The 20,442-nt window shown below is 41.5% G+C and overlaps 1 protein-coding gene across 1 annotated transcript; it reads left to right on the top strand.

Annotated features, from left to right (window-relative positions):
- The first annotated feature begins 3,508 nt into the window (after positions 1 to 3,508).
- Positions 3,509 to 19,983, top strand: LOC100564029 (carboxypeptidase A1). The gene is made up of 11 exons (XM_003229133.4): positions 3,509 to 3,610; positions 5,517 to 5,598; positions 5,791 to 5,925; positions 10,917 to 11,015; positions 12,544 to 12,642; positions 14,742 to 14,843; positions 15,695 to 15,805; positions 15,938 to 16,028; positions 17,875 to 18,074; positions 19,515 to 19,599; positions 19,738 to 19,983. The coding sequence occupies exons 1-11, from the start codon at positions 3,540 to 3,542 to the stop codon at positions 19,923 to 19,925; spliced, it is 1,263 nt and encodes a 420-aa protein (XP_003229181.3). The 5' UTR covers positions 3,509 to 3,539; the 3' UTR covers positions 19,926 to 19,983.
- Positions 19,984 to 20,442: the final 459 nt, after the last annotated feature.

The raw sequence follows: 20,442 nt of genomic DNA, 5'->3' as shown, positions 1-20,442 counted from the left end.
TCAATATATCCACCTCACATCCATCGACCACACCTGGCAAAGTTTTGATGCCCGTAATTTGGTAAGACATCAAAACTCGAAATTACAACTTGTAAAGCTACAACTTCCATGACTCCATGCCAGTGAGATAACATTGTGGTGCACTTCCATGTCAATCTATTACCAAGAAACCAAACGTCCAGGGTCATTATTCAATCAGACACCGAAGGAGAGATCGTTCAATAGGTTGATTTGATCAAAACACCCTGCTGGGTGAACAAAGTGCTACACATAAGTGATACACAAATCAGACAAAGTTTGATGGGCTCAGAATTGACTTGAAGTCCATGTTTTGCCCTATTTTGGTCTCTGTGGGTGCCATAGTATGTAGCATCTCTCATAGCAGCAAATGCAGCTTAAAACTTCAATGAGGGAAACAGGGCATGATAGCAAATAAAACCACAGGACTGCCTGATATAATTGTGTGTTAGGGATTGTTTAGAGGTCCTATCTATACCCAAATTCAGGCAGAATCATAGTTGGAAGAGATCTACAGGGCCATCCAGTCCCACTCCTTTCTGACAAACAGGAAGGCAAAATCCAAGCCCTCTCGACAGATGGCCACCTAGCTTCTGTTTTAAAACCTCCAGAGAAGGAAATGTCTCTCTCACCCAAGTATCACAATGATCGAGAGTTTCTCTGCCAAAGATTTCCTTTTCTTGGTTCAAGAAAGATATCTGCCCACAAAATAATCAGATATGTGGCAGAAAATGGGGTTCATTAACATATTACACTATGTAACACAATTTTTGTTCCCGGGTTATAAATATCATTTCTTAATTGGTCCTATTATAAAAACATGGAAAAGTTTATTAAACTGTGAAGACTTAATTGTTGCGGGAGGGATATCCTGCTACAATGAAAATCTCGAAGAGACTCATACAGTTCAACCTACTTTAAGGCAGCCACAAATGTGACGTTTCTGAAGCAGAACAACAACTTTCAAAGTAAGGACTGCACAACTAAAGAGGGAAAAAAAAAACCATCCGGGCATCCCCTGGGCAATGTCCTTGCAGATGGCCAATTTTCTCACACCACAAGCGACTTGCAGTTTCTCAAGTCGCTCCTGATATGAAATTATTATTATCCTCTTTAGTTAGAGGAAATAACACTGTCAAACCAGAAATAGAAAAAAAAATCAAAATTTGTGTCACAGTGTTATTTCCACTATAAAATAAGTGAACAGGAGAACAATTGTGACAATTGCATAGCCATGACGATGTGATAACGCCCATAGTGACAAAGTAAATTGTGGGTGCGTCTACGTTGTCAAAGCCCCATTGCTTTGTGAAGGGACACATGGAACATACAATGGGCTTTCGAAAGAGCTTCTGGGATTCTTCCTGTTTATCCTGATAGGATCTGATTCATTCCTGAGAACGTTTCCTTCTCCTTGTCTCTAGATAGGACCCCCTCCTAGGGATGCCCATTGAAATGGCCAACATCCTGAACACCCATTATATTAACCAGAGCTGAGATATCTAAGCCGATTTCAGCCCGTTACCTCTTGCCTCACTGCATTCCTTTCTGTTTGAGCTGGATGGATGGATCAATAAGTGAACACAAATCTTCAAAATAATCCAATGAGAGTTTATTAAATTTCCTGTCATGGCTGGAAAGTTGATGGACAGAGCCCCAAACCAATCAGGGAGTGGATCCTAGCCGGACTTTATGAATCAAGCTAGTGTGGCAATGTTTTGTTCTGAAGAGCTGTCAAAGTGTTATAAATATTTCTACATGTTTGCATTGATGTATGTCAGTCTTTGAAGTTCAGACTCTGCTGACATCCTCTTTAGCCAAGGAAAATAAATGCCTCAGATTTTGCCTCCAACCAGTCTTTGTCTCATTCAATCCTATGAAAGTTAGGCACACCAGGCTTCCAAGCCCATGATTCTTGTAGAGGCTGAATTCACATAAAATCTTCATTGTCAAATGAATGCAATTTGATACTGCTCACTGCTATGGGATCCTAAGAATCCTAGTTTTTTGGGTCTCGAATTGTGAGATAAAAGTGGAGTAAATGACAACAGTAATAACACAGATGAAAATCTTCCAATTCTCATTCTTATCAGAGTTTCCTGACACCCCAAAAAGGTATTTTATTGTATATATTTTAGGAAACAGCTTGGCCTCATCTCTTCTTGTTTTGTCACCTCTCTTAACCATGGCTGTTGTTGACCTCACAGATGAGGTTTCCGGTCCCAAGAAACACGTGGCCTTGGCCCATTAATTATTAATTGCGTTACTGGGTGGAAAATTCTTTCTGCAATGTCATCAGATCAAAAACATTTCTGCTACGTCACATAAAGTATAACCCTATATCTACAAAACTGGGATCCAGGCATCTACGAGGGTTGAATGAAAAGTAATGCCTCCACCTTCGTTAATTCTGGATGGGAATATTTTAATAAATCAAACGCAAAAATAATCCTTAGAATGTGCTCTTTAACGACCACTATTCACTTTTCCACATCATCACCAGACAATTGGATACATTTCTGCCAACGATGAACAAGTTTTTGGAAGCCGTCACGGAAGAAATCGACACTCTGTTTCCGCAACCGGCGTCTCACGGTACCCATCGTGCACAGATCTTTCGAAGCAATAATGTGCCCAACACGTTCTTGTGAAATGCCGATCATGCTTGAAATTTCTCTCTGAGCGATACGGCAATCGTCCTGAATCAATCTGTCCACCTTTTGTTGTGATACTCCGTGGTTGCTGTCACAGGACGTCCAACTCTTTGTTGGTCACGCAAGTCAGATGTTCCCACCTCAACGTCTTCAAATTCCTATAACCATGGGAAACATGTATTCCACAGATACCAGATCCATGTTGCATATGTCTTGTTATTATCTACACCAGGCATGGTCAAACTTCAGCCCTCTAGGTGTTTTGGACTTCACCTCCCACAATTCCTAACAGCCGGTAGGCTGTTAGGAATTGTGGGAGGTGAAGTCCAAAACACCTGGAGGGCTGAAGTTTGACCATGCCTGGACTATGCTGTTGAATAAATGTAGTTTGACATCACATTCATTTCCATGACTCAATGCTATGGGAGTTGTGGTTATTCAAGAACTTTAGCCTTCTTTGCCAAAGAGGGAAGAAATGCTCCCAACCAAAATAGTATAGTTGTAGGTTATGGACTGGATGGCCATCTGTCAGGAGGGCTTTGATTGTGTCCTCCTATCTGTCAGGGGTTGGACTGGGTGGTTTTTGGGATGTCTCTTCGAACTCTAGGATTCCATAAGTAAGTCTAGATACAAGGGAACTCATACACCTGTGATACATACACCTGAGTTCCTTTGGCCCATGGCTGCCCTCACCTTGAGACAGGTGTCCCGTTCCCTCTACATTAATCACAAAGACAGACTGAGATGTGGGAAGGACAGCGGCTGGTGAAGATTCCCTGTGGCCCAGTTATGATGCGTAGCATGTATATATGGGGTATATAAGGCCACCCCAAGAGGACCCCAATCTCTAGTTAGACTTCCGCGTCGATGAAGATGAAGGTCCTCTTGGTGTTGACGGGTCTCCTGGCGGTTGCCTTCAGCGTCGAGATCTTTGAAGGGTACGTAGCAGAGAAACATATGCTTTGCATAAGAAACATCACCATCCTTTCTTTACTTTCTGGATAGAATCCCATTGGGGTTTGAGATCTGCTAATAATCTTCTAGAAAAGCTTCCGCATTTTGGTCCAATGCACACTACATTTAGTCCAAATTATATAAGCATCATACCGTGTTTCCCCGAAAATAAGACAGTGTCTTATATTAATTTTTGCTCTCAAAGATGGTCTAGGTCTTATTTTCAGGGGATGTCTTATTTTTCCATGAAGAAGAATTCACATTTATTGTTGAACAAAAAATGAACATTTATTATATACTGTACAGTAGTTGTCATCACAAACCAGCATAACTAGACAAACTGTGGATCCTATCAAGAATTTCTTGTTATTACCATTATTTCCATGTACAACTAGTATGTACATTTACCAATTCTGTATGCTCTGGTGCTCTGTTCGGCAGGCATGCTTCCAAACAAAAACTCTGCTAGGTCTTACTTTCGGGGGAGGCCTTATATTTAGCAATTCAGCAAAATTTCTACTAGGTCTTATTTTTTGGGGATGTCTTATTTTCGGGGAAACAGGGTAGCAATCGTGGCACCATTGTGGCCAACGTGCATCCATCTGCTCCACAGAATTGCATTATGTTATGTAACACTGTTTTTGTTCCTGGGTTATCAATGTAATTTCCCAATTAGTTCTATCATAAAAATGCAGGAAAGGTTGATTAAACTGCCAAAACTTTACTTCTAAAGGAGGGACATCCTGCAGCACATTTTGCTAGAGTTTTTCAATGAATATCTCAACCAATTCTGGCAGACACAGAAACAAAGTTTCTGGAGTATTACAACTACAGTAGAGTCTCACTTATCCAACACTCGCTTATCCAACATTCTGGATTATCCAACGCATTTTTGTAGTCAATGTTTTCAATACATTGTGATATTATGGTTCTAAATGAGTAAATACAGTAATTACAACATAACATTACTGCGCATTGAACTACTTTTTATGTCAAATTTGTTGTATAACATGATGTTTTGGTGCTTCATTTGTAAAATCATAACCTAATTTGATGTTTAATAGGCTTTTCCTTAATCCCTCCTTATTATCCAACCTATTCACTTATCCAACATTATGCCGGCCCGTTTACGTTGGATAAGTGAGACTCTACTGTACTTCCAAAGTAAGTACTGCACAATTAAACAGGAACAGAACATTTTTCTAATTGTGTTGCATAGTGTTCATCAATATTTTCCCCACATTCAAACTCCTTTAAAAATGTTTGTGGCTTTCTTCATTGTTAGCAATTCACACATAACATGTTCACTATAGTCCTAGAAGGGATCTCCCCATATTGTGTAAACACTTGTGTTCTTTGCCAGTGGGAATGTGTCTCTTTTTACCTTTGAGGAAAAGAGCTGTGGTGGCATAATGAGTTAAACCCTTGTGCTGGCTGGGCTGCTGATCTAAAGGTTGGGTTGCTGACCTGAAGGTTGCTGGTTTGAATCTGCGAACTGGGTGAGCTCCCATCTGTCAGCTATAGCTTGTGGGGACATGAGAGAAGCCTCATAGCGAATACATCCGGGTGTCCCCTGGGCAACATCTCTGTAGACAGCCAATTCTCTCACACCAGAAGTGAATTACAGTATGTTCTCAAGTACACAATAAAAATCCTTTGAGGAAGTGAATAGTACTGTACCGACATCTAGTGGCAGAACACAATTATTACATTTACCTCAAACATGCATTGGGAGTAAGCCGAATCACATGCATGTCCTATTCTAGAAATGGTGCCTCTTTAAACAGAGAGATTGCTTAGAAGTCCAGATACAGAGACAACAGAATGAAACACAACTCTAAAATCAGTTATGATGATGGTGGTAGAAATCAACACAACCTCTGTCTGCAGTCACCAGGTGTTGAGGATCTTTGCTTCCGATGGGTTCCAGATGGAGAAGGTGAAGGAGCTGGAAGCGCTTGAACATCTTCAGGTAACTTTGAGCAACAGAAATGTGTCTCTTCTGGTACTGTTTGGCCTCCAGGTGTTTTGGACTTCAGCTCCCACAATTCCTAACAGCCTACCGGCCATTAGGAATTGTGGGAGTTGAAGTCCAAAATACCTGAAGGGCTGAAGTGTGCCCAATGCCATATCTATATCTATCTACCTGCATTTCTCTTCCCAGCTGGACTTCTGGCGTGCTCCCGCCCACCCCGAGATCCCAGTCGATGTGCGGGTCCCATTCTCCAGCCTCCAAGGGGTCAAGGTCTTCCTGGAGTCCAACAACATCCAATACTCCATCATGATTGAGAACGTTCAGGTCAGTGGGCATGGAACATAGTGTGTGCAGTTTAGAAATAACCTAGAAAGCTAGTCATGGGAATAAGACATTGCTTCATATACAAGATGGAATCAAGGCAATGTAGGGCTGGAAGTTACCAGCGCTATCTTTAGGCAAAATGGAAGACTTAAGCCGTAAGGAGGCAGGTAATAAATGAAGTATTGTAGTTGTTGTTGTTATTATTATTATTGGAGTAATTTATCAACAGATATTTCTACTGAAAGTCTTCAGAAGATTTTATAGACCTAGCCGAGTGAGGGAGATGAGCACTAGATCGTCTGCATACATTAGAATGAAAATCTTTCTGTTTGTGATGACTGGTGAAGGAGAATCAATTTTAGCGAAACAAGGCACTATATCAGGGGTCCTCAAACTTTTAAAGCCGAGGGCCGGTCCACAATCCTTCAGACTGTGGAGGGGCCGAATTATCATTTGGAGAAAAAAAACCCGCACATGTCTTATTTGTAGTGCAAAACAACAACAACAATGAAAGAACAATACAATACAATATTTAAAAATGAAAACAATTGTAACCAACATAAACCTATCAGGATTTCAATGGGAAGTGTGGGCCTGCTTCTGGCCAATGAGATAGTCAAGTGAATTAGGATTGTTGTTGTTGTTGTGTGCCTTCAAGACATTTCAGACTTTGGGTGAGCCTAAGTCTAAAATTATTTATTTATTCATTTACTACATTTATTTATTACATTTATATCCCGCCCTTCTCACCCCGAAGGGGACTCAGAGCAGCTGTATGTACATACATACAATATATTATATTATTAGCATAGCAAAATATTAGCATTATATATTACTATACTAGCTGTGCCCGGCCACGCGTTGCTGTGGCAAAATATGGTGGTATGGGAAATAAAGTATTGAGGAACTGGTGGTAGTTAAGGTAAAGGGTAAACGTTTTCCCCTGACATTAAGTCCAGTCGTGTCCGACTCAGGGGGTTGGTGCTCATCTCCATTTCTAAGCCGAAGAGCCAGCGTTGTCCATAGACTCCTCCAAGGTCATGTGGGATGACTACATGGAGCGGCGTTACCTTCCCGCCAGAGCAGTACCTATTGATGCACTCACATTTGCATGTTTTTGAACTTCTGGGTTGGCAGAAGCTGGGGCTAACAGTGGGGGCTCTCTCTGCTCCCCCAATTCAAACCTGCAGCCTTTCGGTCCAGAAGTTCAGCAGCTCAGCGCTTTAACACGCTGCACCATCAGGGGATATTATTCCCTAAAGGTTGTGAATATACAATATTTCTGATTGGTTTTGTTTGTTTGTTGGAGGCAAGTATGAATGCTGCAATTAGGAAAAATGATTAGGATGTAATGGCCTTGCAGCTTTAAAGCCTGGCTGCTTCCTCCCTGAGTGAAGTTTTTGTTGGGAGGTGTTAGCTGGCCCTGAATCTTTCCTGTCTGGAATTCCCTTGTTTTCAGAGTGGTGTTGTTTGCAATATTTTATGTGCGTCTACTGTCTGTGGCCCTGAGAAAACAGAGGATTTGCCAGACTTTGATGATGGGAATACTTTGTTGGGAGGTGTTAGCTGGCCCTGATTGTTTCCTGTTTGGAATTCCCCTGTTTATTTACTGTCCTGGTTTTAGAGATTATATTGTTCTGCATTATTCTATCCCAGTAATTATTTCATATTAAAGTAGAATCTCACTTATCCAACATTCACTTATATAATGTTCTGGATTATCCAACGCAGTCTGCCTTTTCATAATCAATGTTTTTGTAGTCAGTGTTTTAAATTCATTGTGATATTGTAGTGGTAAATTTGTAAATACAGTACAGTAGAGTCTCACTTATCCAACATAAACAGGCTGGCAGAATACTGGATAAGCGAATATGTTGGATAATAAGGAGGCATTAAGGATAAGCCTATTAAACATCAAATTAGGTTATGATTTTACAAATGAAGCACCAAAATATCATCTTAGACAACAAATTTGGCAGAAAAAGTAGTTCAATACACAGTAATGCTATGTAGTAATTACTGTATTTATGAATTTAGCACCAAAATATCACAATATATTGAAAACATTGACTACAAAAATGCATTGGATAATCCAGAACATTGGATAAGCGAGTGTTGGATAAGTGAGACTCTACTGTAATTACTACATAGCATTACTGCGCATGGAACTACTTTTTCTGTCAAATTTGTTGTATAACATGATGTTTTGGTGCTTAATTTGTAAAACGATTACCTAATTTGATGTTTAATCGGCTTTTCCTGAATCCCTTCTTATTATCCAACATATTCACTTATCCTGCCGGCCTGTTTATGTTGGATAAGTGAGACTCTACTGTATATTGATAATCTTCTATTATCTGCTTAGAACTGGATTATATGAGGCCCCTTCTTCACAGCTGGATAAAATGCACACTGAAGTGAATTATATGGCAGTGTGGAGTCAAGATAATCCAGTGCAAAGCAGATAATATAAGATTCTAAATGGGTTATAGAGCTGTGTAGAAGGGCCTTGAGTCTACACTGCCATATAATCCAGTTAAAATCAGATAATCTGTGGAAGAAGCCTAAGTGAGGCCTAAATCTGCCTGTCCCCGAACTGAAGCCTGGCTGTCCCTTGGCTGGTTGCTAGGCAACCAAGTGGGCAGAGATTAGCCCTCTAAACTGGCAGCAATTGGATAAAAAAAATTATTGCTCTCCCTCTAATTAGGACTTTATTTTTCTTTTCTTTTTGTTGTATCAACCTGGAGGCATGGATGATGGGTTGTGTTGTCAAATTTCGAGGTTGGGGGGCCTGTACTTTTGTTGTTTTGTCCACTGCCCTGATGCCATCACTCTTTTATATATATAGATTGAACTATACCACTATACTGTAATATTATATGTAATATACATCATATAATTAATATTATTATATGGTATTATTAGTATTATATCATATAACATTATAATATTATCAATATTATATGTATATACAATATATTACATTATTTAAAATGATATGAAATATTATATTATAAAACTGAGGGTGGGGGCCAGGTAAATGACCTTGGAGGGCCGCATCCGGCCCCCGGGCCTTAGTTTGGGGACCCCTGCACTATATCATTCATATAGATGTTAAAAGAAATGTAAGCATCCTTATTTTGAATATTAGGTAAAACCAAAGTAGAATAATGGAGATGAGCACCAACTCCCAGAGTCGGACACGACTGGACTTAACGTCAGGGGAAACCTTTACCCTTTACCTAAAGTAGAATAAAGAAATTATTTAAGGGAAGGAAGAAGTTAGCAGGATAACAATAGTATTTTCATCTTTGAAGTGGAAAGTCCATTCTAACAATTTTGTTTTATGATTGTTTTTAAAAGGTGAGAGTGGGGAAAATTAGTTTTAACAGATGTATATCTATCTATATAATAAAAGAGAATGTTTGTATGTGTGTATGTGGCAGCTTTCTGATTGGCTGCCACTTCCACAGACCACTGTGACCGCCAGGAATGACGGACCTGCCCCAAACTTGGCACACTTAACCCCCATTATGTCCTGGTGCAGTTTGAGGGAGGACATACCAAGGATAATGGGACTTGCAGTACCTTCACTCACTTCCTGAGACCACTGCAAATGCCACCAATGACTCATCAAGACCAAACGTGGCACGCAGAGCCCCAATGACCCATTCTATACCCTGGTGCGGTTTGGTGGATGATGGACCATGGACGATGGGACTTGCAGTATCTTCTCTCACTTCCTGAGAGCACTGCTACTCCCACCAACGACAAATCTGTACCAAACTTGGCACATAGAGCTCTCATGACCCACTTTACATCCTGGTGCAGTTTGGGGGAGGACATAACAAGGATAATGGGACTTGCAGTACCTTTACTCACTTCCTGAGACCACTACAACTGCCACAAATGACTGACCAAGACCAAACTTAGCATACAGAGTATCCATGACCCACTCTATACCCTGGTGCAGTTTGGAGGACAATGGATGATGGGACTTGCAATACTTTCATTCACTTCTTCACTGAGGCTTCCACCAATGACAAATCAGTACCAAACTTGGCACACAGAGCCCCCATGACCCACTCTACATCCTGGTGTGGTTTGGAAGAGTTTGGACCATGGATGATGGGACTTGCAGTATCTTCACTCATTTCCTGAGAGCACTGCGACTCCCGCCAATGACTGATCAAAACCAAACTTAACACATAGAGCCTGCATGGTCTACTCTACATCCTGGTGCTGTTTGGAGGGGGATGGACCATGGATAATAGGACTTGCATATGAGAGTTGTAGTTCACCCCACCCACTGAACTTAGCTGACATTAGATCTTGGAACACAGGCAAGCAATGCTTACTCAAAAGACCCGGGCACCGCTGGGTCCCCAAGCTAGTATTCAATAAAAGTCATGTTCTGGAAAATTACCGATTTTTGTATAATTATACTTATATTACTGGAAAACAATAATAAATATAAATTATTATAATATAAATATAAAATTGTAAGGATGATGGCATCTGAAAGAAGTTAAATAAATCTCCTCAAAGTTTAAGATCTTCCCAAATTTTAGGATTGTGGATGCATTTGATGGCTGCTACCCAGACCATAAAAATCTCTTCCATGGAAAGTCTACTTGGCCCATTTTACTGTCTTTCCACCGTCAAAGACCCTTTCCCCCCCAATTTAGACTGATGTTCAGTTTTTAATGTGTTGCCGCAGATGCAGCTCTTAATGGGGATTTTGTTTCTATATTATTATCATTAGTGGGGGATCACTAATAATCACTAGTGGAAATTGAGGGGCTCATGAAATGCGAAAGATGCACCACAAATAAAGTTTTCTCATGGCTTGTAAGATCCAAGAATAATGATATGGACCCAGAATATCAAATCAGGTTCTGGGGGAGAAAAGATAAAGGAATTTACATTTAGGTGTTTGTTTTTGGTGCACAGATGTTTCCACATTTCTGCTTCCTCTCTGTCCTTTCCAGAAATTAGTTGATGAGGAAAAGCTCTTCATGTCATGGACGCACTTTATGCCCCGATCCGTGGAGAACTTCAACTACGCTTCGTACCACAATATAGATGAAGTAAGTATGGATTTGGTCGTCATCAGGATTGAGAGAAATGCTAAGGTGGCTTAGAACAGGAGTGGACAAAGTCCCAGATGGCAATTTTTGCCACCCCAATCTGTCCCTGCAAAGTCCCCAATCCCTCTATTAAAAAACTTCTGCATTATTGGGGTGTTGTGTGATTTCCGGGCTGTATGGCCATGTTCTAGTAGCATTCGCAGGTGAAACATCAGGAGAAAATGGTGCTAGAACACAACACCTCAGTGATTCCGGCTGGGAAAGCCTTCGACATCTGCATTATTATTGGGCAAGCTCACATTTACACAGCATTTACTCCACATACGTTCACTCACATACATACCATCCTTCTTCAGTCAGTCCATTTTGGATGGAGGTGTGTGTTCACATCCTGCATCCCTCCTAGATCTGACACACTTTTCGCAGACAAAAGGATCTCCTTACATAGAATTTTTTTTGCTGCTGTTGTTCTTGACTGAATAACAACTTGTCATTCAGCTAAGACTTGCTGAAACTCCATCAATTCTGGAACCAATGTCGGTTTTTTTCCCCTTAACGTAAGGAGCCATTGTTTCTGACTTCCTTAACTTGTTATTGTCTCTGTCCTGTTTTGTCTTTCAAGAACAGCCTTCAAACACTGTGGTAAGTAAATGAAAACTGCTTTACTTCAGCAAAACATAAAGAACAGTATACTCAGTGGAATAACGCAAAAGAAAGCAAGGAAGTCTTAGGGTAAACATAGTTCTTAGTCTCTGATAAACTCCCAAATCAAATAGCAGTTTTACTTCAGACAAAGAAACAGCAATAAATCCTTAGTAGTAGTTTCTCAGATGCAGACTTGAAGCAGGCACAAGGGGAGCGAAGGCTTAGGCTTCAGAGTCAGTTTGTTACCAGCAAGAGCTGGCTGCACCTGCTTCTGATTTATAGCCCTGAGTCTCTTCACAGCTGCTAGGGCGGTTCCCAATTACTCCGCTGCATTTCTGGCAGCTATTCTAGCTGAACGACCTCTCTCTTCTGTTTCCTTTCGCCTCTCCTTAAATGTGGGTACTTGCAAAATCTCCTCCTCAGATTCCAACTCACCCTCAGATTCATGAGGAATCCCTAACAGTCTCTGACTATTTAAACATGTGTTGTTTACACCAAAATTTCCCAGGTCAGTTATAGTCAATTCCATAATTTACTCATTCCAAATCTAATAAAATCTTCACCTCCTTTGTTTCTCCATAATGCCATTGGTCTAAATTTTAGGATGGCATCTTCAGTCTTGCCAAACCTTAATAGACCCTTAGCCAGACTCCAATCACACAATTTCATTCAATTCACTCATCACACAAACTAGCTCACTCCACACTCACTCAGTTTTAAACTGGCTCACTCCACAATTCGGTTGACAGATGTTACTGGGCACCAAACAGTGAATGAACAATGATTTTAATCCAGATGTTCCTGAGTGTCTTTTCCAGTTCAGAAATTCCAAGCAGATTCCAACCCAGCTTGATTTCATTCTTCTCTCCTCTGTGCCCACCAGATCTACGATTTCATGGATCTTCTAGTGAGTGAAAATCCCTTGGTCAGCAAAATCCAGATTGGCAAGAGTTACGAAGGTCGTCCAATCAATGTCTTGAAGGTAAGGGTCATGTCAGCACATGTCTTTGATATTTAAATTGGTGAAACAACTCCTGGCTGGACATTCAGAGTGGACTGTGGACTGGTGGCAATCTTTGGTTGGCAGGAGTGAGGAAGACCTGATGCACCATGATGCCACATCTTTATGCTCAACAAACATACGGCAGAGGTGGAATGGATCTGATAAGACATGCATAACAGCCTTATGAGGCTTTTAGAAATCAACTAGCTGTGCCCGGCCACGCGTTGCTGTGGCGAAGTATGGTGGTATGGGAAATAAAGTATTGAGAAATTGGTGGTAGTTAAGGTAAAGGGTAAAGGTTTTCTCCTGACATTAAGTCCATTATAAATGGGTTATATAGCTGTGTGGAAGGGCCTTGAGTCTACACTGCCATATAATCCAGTTAAAATCAGATAATCTGTATTTTATAGGCAGTGTGGAAGAGGCCTAAGTGAGGCCTAACTCTGCCTGTCCCCTGGGCTGAGTGGGTTGCTAGGAGACCAAGTGGGTGGAGCTTAGCCTTCTAACTGGCAGCAATGGGATAAAAACAATTATTCCCCTCCCTCTAATTAGGACTTAATTTTTCTTTTCTTTTTGTTGTATGAACGTAGAGGCATGGATGAGGGGTTGTGCTGCCAAGTTTAGTGTTTCTGGGATGTGTAGTTTTGTTGTTTTGTCCTAGGCCGAAATTTCATTACCCTTTTATATATATAGATAGATAATCAAAGGACTTAAACTGGAAACAAAATCCTGTAAGAGATGGTTGAAAGAACTGGGTATGTTTCACCTGGAGAAGAGAAGACAGATCCAACTCCAAACATGGGGGACTTTTGAGACTCTGAAACAAGAGGCTAGGTGGCCATCTGTCAGGAATGCTTAGATTGTGTCTTCTTGCATGGTAGATGAAGTTGGACTGGGACTGGCTGGATCTTGTGTTCTTTCCAACCGCAGGGTTTTATGATGCTGTGAAATATTTAAAGGGCTGATATGCGGGAGATGGAGCCAGCATGTTTATTTCATGTGAACCAATAGATTAAAATTATAAGATTCCACCTAAACATTAGGAACACCTTCTTAATAATAATGGGTCAACTCTGAGGTTCACAGACTTTCCCTCTTTAGAAGTCTTTATGCAGAGGTTGGATAAGTATCTTTCAAAAGTGCTTTCAGTTTTCCAGTTGGGGTACATCTACACCATAGAATTCATGCAGTTCAACACAACTTTAATTACCATTGCTCAGTGTTGTGGAGTCTTGAGAGTTGTGGTTTTGCAATGTCTTTTGGTGCCTCACTAAACCACAACTCCCAGGGTTCCATAGGATTGAGCCACAGCACACAATGAATCTGATGATTACCTGGCTTGGGAAATAGCCAGAGGGATTTGCCCAAATGTTTTCATTCACAAATTTTCTGAACAGGGTCACAGAGAGGTGGCTGTTTCTAAGTCACATGTGGATACATTTCTAAGAAGCAGTTTATATGCATTTCATATATATAAGATCTAGATACAGTAGAGTTCCGGTTATCCGGCATAAATGGGCAGGCCGAATGTTGGATAACCGAAACTGTCAGATAATAGAGAGCCTCTATTATCCCTCCTGGCAAGCTGAGTGCTTGCCGAAGGGAAAAGTCTCATCCCTCCGGCAAACATTCTGGGCCAAACGGCCAGGGATGTCGGATAATACGGCATGTCGGATAATACGGTATGTCGGATAATACGGTATGTCGGATAACTGGAAGTCGGATAACCGGAACTCTACTATACAGTACACAGTTGAGAGATAACTTCCACAATTTCATAGCATTGCACCATAGCAATTGAAGTGGTATTGACCTTCATTCATTCTATAGGATAGAATAGGCACTGCTTGTTTCTGCCTCACTGGGGTTACAGTCCAGTTGTTGCTGTCATCATTTTAGCAGATATAAAGCATGGGTACAAAAGAATCATCTCAGAGGAATATGACCGAGGGACAGAGATTTCCCACTCCCAACTTTAAATCACAGGGAACTGCGGAGTCCAAAAAAGGTGCTTAGTTTTATGTCACTGGGAGATGCATGCATTAAGGGTTTCTTTCTTCTTTGCACTCGTTCCATAGTTCAGCACCGGAGGAACCAAGCGCCCAGCCATCTGGATCGACACCGGCATCCACTCTCGCGAATGGGTCACTCAGGCCAGTGGGATCTACTTTGCAAAGAAGGTACCGTTCCATCTCAGGAGCATGCATTTCGCATATAGGTTTGAGCATCCCTTGCCTGGAAACCCCAAATTGTCCATTTGAGTGGCACAATAATGTCTCTTCAAAGTGGACATTTCCTCCTTTTATTCAGTTTAAAACCTCTTCCCAAAGCTTCAGTATCTTTGGACATGACAATTATGTACATGGCTGCAATCTGCTAATGCTCCACATCTTTTCCAGCAGATTTTGATGCTATGTTATTAATCCTATGTAAATTTTAGTGGATAGTAATACCATTTACACAGTTTTTCATGTTTTCTCTTTAACATGATCTGATTTTTATGGTAGATTTGTATAGACTTTGTGTTAATGTGGGATTTGTGTATTGATAGTGTTTAAATGCAATTTGTGTCTTGGTTTGTATTGCATACTGATTGCATTATCCAGAGTGTACTATAGTCTGCAAAGAGTTAATTACTGAGAAGCTGTGATGACCTTGATGTGTGGCTGGAACTGGGGAGTGTCCAGACACAAGTGTGTATGCATTACTGATTGCATCAGTTCAGTTCAGTTCTGTTCTGCTGTCTGCTGAGTAGAGTCAAGTCCTGTGTCCATTGTCTTCAAGTCTGTTTGTCTTTATTACTGCTTACAGTAAAACTTTGTATATAGTTTTACCATTGTCTCTGATGTCTCTTCGTGCTGCGTTCCTCTGACTCCATCCAATTGCTGCAGCGCTGCGTAAATTACTCTGACACTTTGAGCATCGCAAGCTTAACAAAAACGGCGAAAAAACTTGTGTGTATCGTACACTCGAAGGTCCATTGCAGGGGCTAATTATTGCCCATCCCTTCCTTTCCATTTTTCTTGTCCAGATCCTCGACACTTATGGCAAAGACCCTTCACTGACTTCTATTCTGGATAATTTTGACATCTTCCTTGAAATTGTCACCAATCCCGATGGATTTGCCTTCACTCACAGCAAGGTATCTTATGTCCCCATCCCTTTTAGCTTTCTTTAAGTCTTGGGACGAAGAATGGGATGGATTTAAAATTCAAACTTAGAAATATTTATGTTGTTTGAGACACGCATTGATTCAACTTTCTGGCTGCTATAGAACCGCATGTGGCGCAAGACGAGGTCAATCAATGCTGGGTCGTCGTGCGTTGGAGTAGACCCCAACCGGAACTGGGATGCGGGTTTTGGAGGTGAAAGCATTTCTTGTAACACATCTTTATCTATCTAAAAAAGAGACTCAAAGTAGCCAGCACTAAAAGTAATACAATATATATTTTGAAGTCTTAGAATACTCAAAAACCTTAGTTAAAACTCTTCTATTAATGCCTTTCTTTCCTATACTAGTTCAAAAACACAACACACTAAATGCAACTTATGTAAGAGAGAAAAATTTCATATTACAACTAGCTTGGGGACCCGGCGGTGCCCGGGTTATTTGAGAAAGGCATTGTTTGTTTGTGCTCCAAGTTAAGTCTAAATCCAATGTCAGCTGGTGTGACACCTCAGGGCAGCGTGAGCACTGGAAACCAGACACGGAGGCCAATAAACAATCTAATATCTTTATTAAGGAAATAAAGGAGACAACTAAAAATAAGCAGAGTATATAGTCCAGCAATAGACCTTTCAAAAAAGGTCAAATATAGTCCAGTAATGTGAAAGTAGATGTCCAGTATTAGAGTTCAAAGTTTTAAATCCAATAACCGAAACACACTCAAACCTTTAGGCTGTTTGAGTGGGGATTAAGGCAAGAGCTGTCAAAGAGTTCCAGGGCTCAAATCCGAGGCTAGGATGCAAGGCAAGGCAAAGTTAGTTGTGGTAAAGCTGAATCACTGTTCAGGCTCGACAGGGAGACTAGATGCAACGCCGGTCTACTCGAGAGTAGCGCGCTGCAGAACTAGAGTCGATGTGAATTCCTCAACTGACACGTTGAACACCGCAAAGGTCAGTCGGTGCCCAGAACTTTTATGGGACTTCGTTCTCCTCTCCAGCCAGGTGTCTGAATACTCTTTCCCAAGGGAAAGTGGACTAAGTCAACAACTTGCCAGATGCAATCTTCCCGGGAAACTCTCAAGGGAACAGGCTTAATTAACGCTTGCTTTCTCCGCTAATCTAGCGCTTCTCCTCAAATTCTATTTCTCCGAGCGAGATGTTTCCCAAAACAATCTGCGGTCAAACATAGCGTTCTCTGGAGAACCGGGCTGTGAGTCAAGGCCCTTTTTAATTAACTGTGGGCTAAAACTGTCAACAGGGGACATCTGGAAGGGAGCAGAATTGTGGGGAAATGGCACAAACCCCATCTCTTCTTCGGTCTGATCCATAATGGCGACGGGGTCATGACTCGGGGGTCTCCGAGACACTACAGCTGGGTTCAGTAGGTGCGGGTGAACTACAATTCCCATATGCAAGTCCCATCATCCATGGTCTATCCTCCTTCAAACAGCACCAGGGTGTAGAGGGGGTCATGGGTGCTCTGTGTGCCAAGTTTGGTCTTGATCAGTCATTGGTGAGGGTTGCAGTGGTCTCAAGAAGTGAGAAAATTCCATACTAGAACAAATGGACATTGCCCGTCACTTGAGGAATCACCTCTTCTTTAAAAAGCCGAAGCCTGTCATTGTACTTGGTCCATCGTCATCACCAATGTATTGCCCACCTCTTCTTACATATACTCCTTACAAATACATATAACAAGATACACACAGGTAAAATGCAGGTTGCAATTCACAATTTAAAGCTTGACTGGGTAGGTCTGCTGGAGGAGAGAGGTCTTCAGTTGTGTCTTGAATTCTGACAGCTGATTTAGCTACTGGATTTCTTCTGGAAGGTCCTTCCACAGAAAGAAAGACTGGTCCCAAGTTGAACCCAAATGCAGATCTCTCAAATTGCATCCACAACTTCTGAGCACAACTCTTGACCCATAAATGGCATTTCTCCACATCTCCAGTCCCACCTGGGGAAAAGACTGTCTCTCAGAGTCTACCGTGGTGTCTTTGGATGTTTGTTCTTAGAAGCCAAGCTGTCACTTTTTGTCCTCTACAGGGGCCGGTGCCAGTGGCAGCCCTTGCACCGAAACCTACCGCGGGCCTTATGCCAACTCCGAGCCAGAGGTGAAAGCCATTGTTGACTTTGTGAAGAGCCACGGCAACATTAAGGCCTTCATCTCCATCCACAGCTACTCCCAGCTCCTTCTTTATCCTTTTGGATACACCCGCACGGCTGCAGCGGATAAGGCGGAACTTGTAAGACCATCTTCTCCTTCATCGTATTGTAATTGTTCTTCTCTTGGATCTTCTTTTTAATCTTCTAATAGATCTTCTGCTTCTAATGGATCTCCTTCTATTTCTAATGGATCTTTTTAAATCTATCTTCTTCGAATGCAATGGTTCTCAACTTGTGGGTCCTCAGGTGTTTTGGACTACAAGGTCCAGAAATCCAAGCCAGTTTACCAGCTGTTAGGATTTCTGGGAGTTGAAGGCCGAAACATCTGGGGACCCACAGGTTGAGAACCACTGTTCTAATGGATTTTTTATAATGTATATTCTTCTAGATCTTCTGCTTCTAATTGATCTTCTTCTTCTAATGGATCTTCTTTTAGATCAGTAATTTTCAACCTGTGGATCCCTAGATTTGGCCTTCAACTCCCAGACATCCTAACAGCTGGTAAACTGGCTGGGATTTCGGGGAGTTGTAGGCCAAAACACCTGGGGATCCACAGGTTGAGAACCACTGGTCTAGACTGTCTTCTAATGGATCTTCTTCTAGATCAGTAATTTTCAACCTGTGGATCCCTAGATTTGGCCTTCAACTCCCAGACATCCTAACAGCTGGTAAACTGGCTAGGATTTCTGGGGAGTTGTAGGTCAAAACACCTGGGGATCCACAGGCTGAGAACCACTGGTCTAGATCTTCTTCTAATGGATCTTCTTCTAGATCAGTCATTTTCAACCTGTGGATCCCTAGATTTGGCCTTCAACTCCTAGATATCCTAACAGTTGGTAAACTGGCTGGGATTTCTGGGAGTTGTAGGCCAAAACACCTGGGGATCCAAAGGTTGAGAACCACTGGTCTAGATCTTCTTCTAATGGCTCTTCTTAAATTTGTCTTCTTCTAATTAATCTTCTAATGGATCTTCTTCTAGATTTTCTGTTTCCAAATGATCTTCTTGTTCTTCTAATGGATCTTCTTCTTCTAATTGATCTCCTCCTCCTCCTCCTCTTTCCCTTCTATTTATTTCTATCCCACCTCCTTTGGGATCGTTTGCTGCACAAAAAGACTAGATCCACATAAATATTACTTTAGATTATGGCTCCCAGAATCCCTGGCAAACATAGTGATTTGGTATTTGAAGATCTGGTCATCTAAAGAAGCATCTTTCTCAAGGTTTCTAGAGCATCTCCTTCATATGCAAGAAGGAACCCCACCTCATCCCCAGAAACATGCAAGAACACCACAATGCTTCCAAACACCTTCCTCATTTTCTTCTGCATTTTTCCTCTCAAAATTGCAATGGGAAGTAATTGTGTACCACTTCCTGTTGTCATTTTTGAGAGGGACTAAAGAGGAATGGGCTTGGGATTGTTAAGAGGGGGGGGGTTAGGGTCTATGGGCAAACTGGCCCCACTCTTGCTGTATTACTATCTTCCTCGTGACTGATTTTCTCCTCATTTTATCTCTTCTAGGATGCCGTTGCTAAGAAGGCAGTCGATGCTCTTGCTTCCCTCCATGGGACCAAATACAAATACGGTAGCATCATCACCACCATCTGTAAGTGTCTTTGTGCAAAATCAAACCTGGTCCTCCAGGCCACATGGGGTGGTTTTATACCATTGCCTTTCTGTGCAAGCTTTTCTAATATGTGATGCATGCTTTGTTTTCTTTTGTGCACCTTTTCCCTCGATGCAGACCAAGCAAGTGGAGGAACCATCGATTGGACCTACGAGCAGGGTATCAAGTACTCCTACACCTTTGAGTTGAGGGACACTGGCCGCTACGGGTTCCTGCTGCCTGCCAGCCAGATCATCCCGACGGCTGAAGAGACTTGGCTGGGCCTCATGGTCATCATGGAACACACCCGGGACAACCCCTATTAAGCTGGAGCCAAAACGCGCAGGTCTCCAAAGCAACAATAAAGCCTTCGCATGAGTTACACTCCTGTGGCTTTATTCCTCTAACAAAGAGTTTGAAAAATATTCTCGTAGTCTACATTGGCCTTGCAGTGACCCCATTAATGCCAAACACATCATAATGAGATTGTGATAACCGGCCATGCGTTTACCCCTGACAAATTCACCTCGCTCTTTGGAAATCTGAATTTCCAATCCTTCTCATTATTATTTTCAGTCCTACTGCTGTGGGCACTTTCACTATTTCTCCATGCCACGCAAGTGAATAAATGTGTGTCCTTGTTAGACATATGCCAATTGAAATACAATGAGATGTGAGTATCTGAATGCACAAACCTTCTTTAAAAATATAGATGAAATTAAATTCAGGAAAGAACCACCAACCACTTCTTGCAATGAAATAGCAAAAAAAATATGCCTAAAAGTCCAGATTTTCTGTAAATGGAAAGGTTATTTAAAAAATAGATTAAAGTTCAAAGAAGTG

Source organism: Anolis carolinensis, chromosome 5, assembly GCF_035594765.1.
Source record: "Anolis carolinensis isolate JA03-04 chromosome 5, rAnoCar3.1.pri, whole genome shotgun sequence".
In the NCBI taxonomy this organism is placed as follows: Eukaryota; Metazoa; Chordata; class Lepidosauria; order Squamata; family Dactyloidae; genus Anolis; species Anolis carolinensis.
This window is presented reverse-complemented; position numbering and strand designations above follow the sequence as displayed.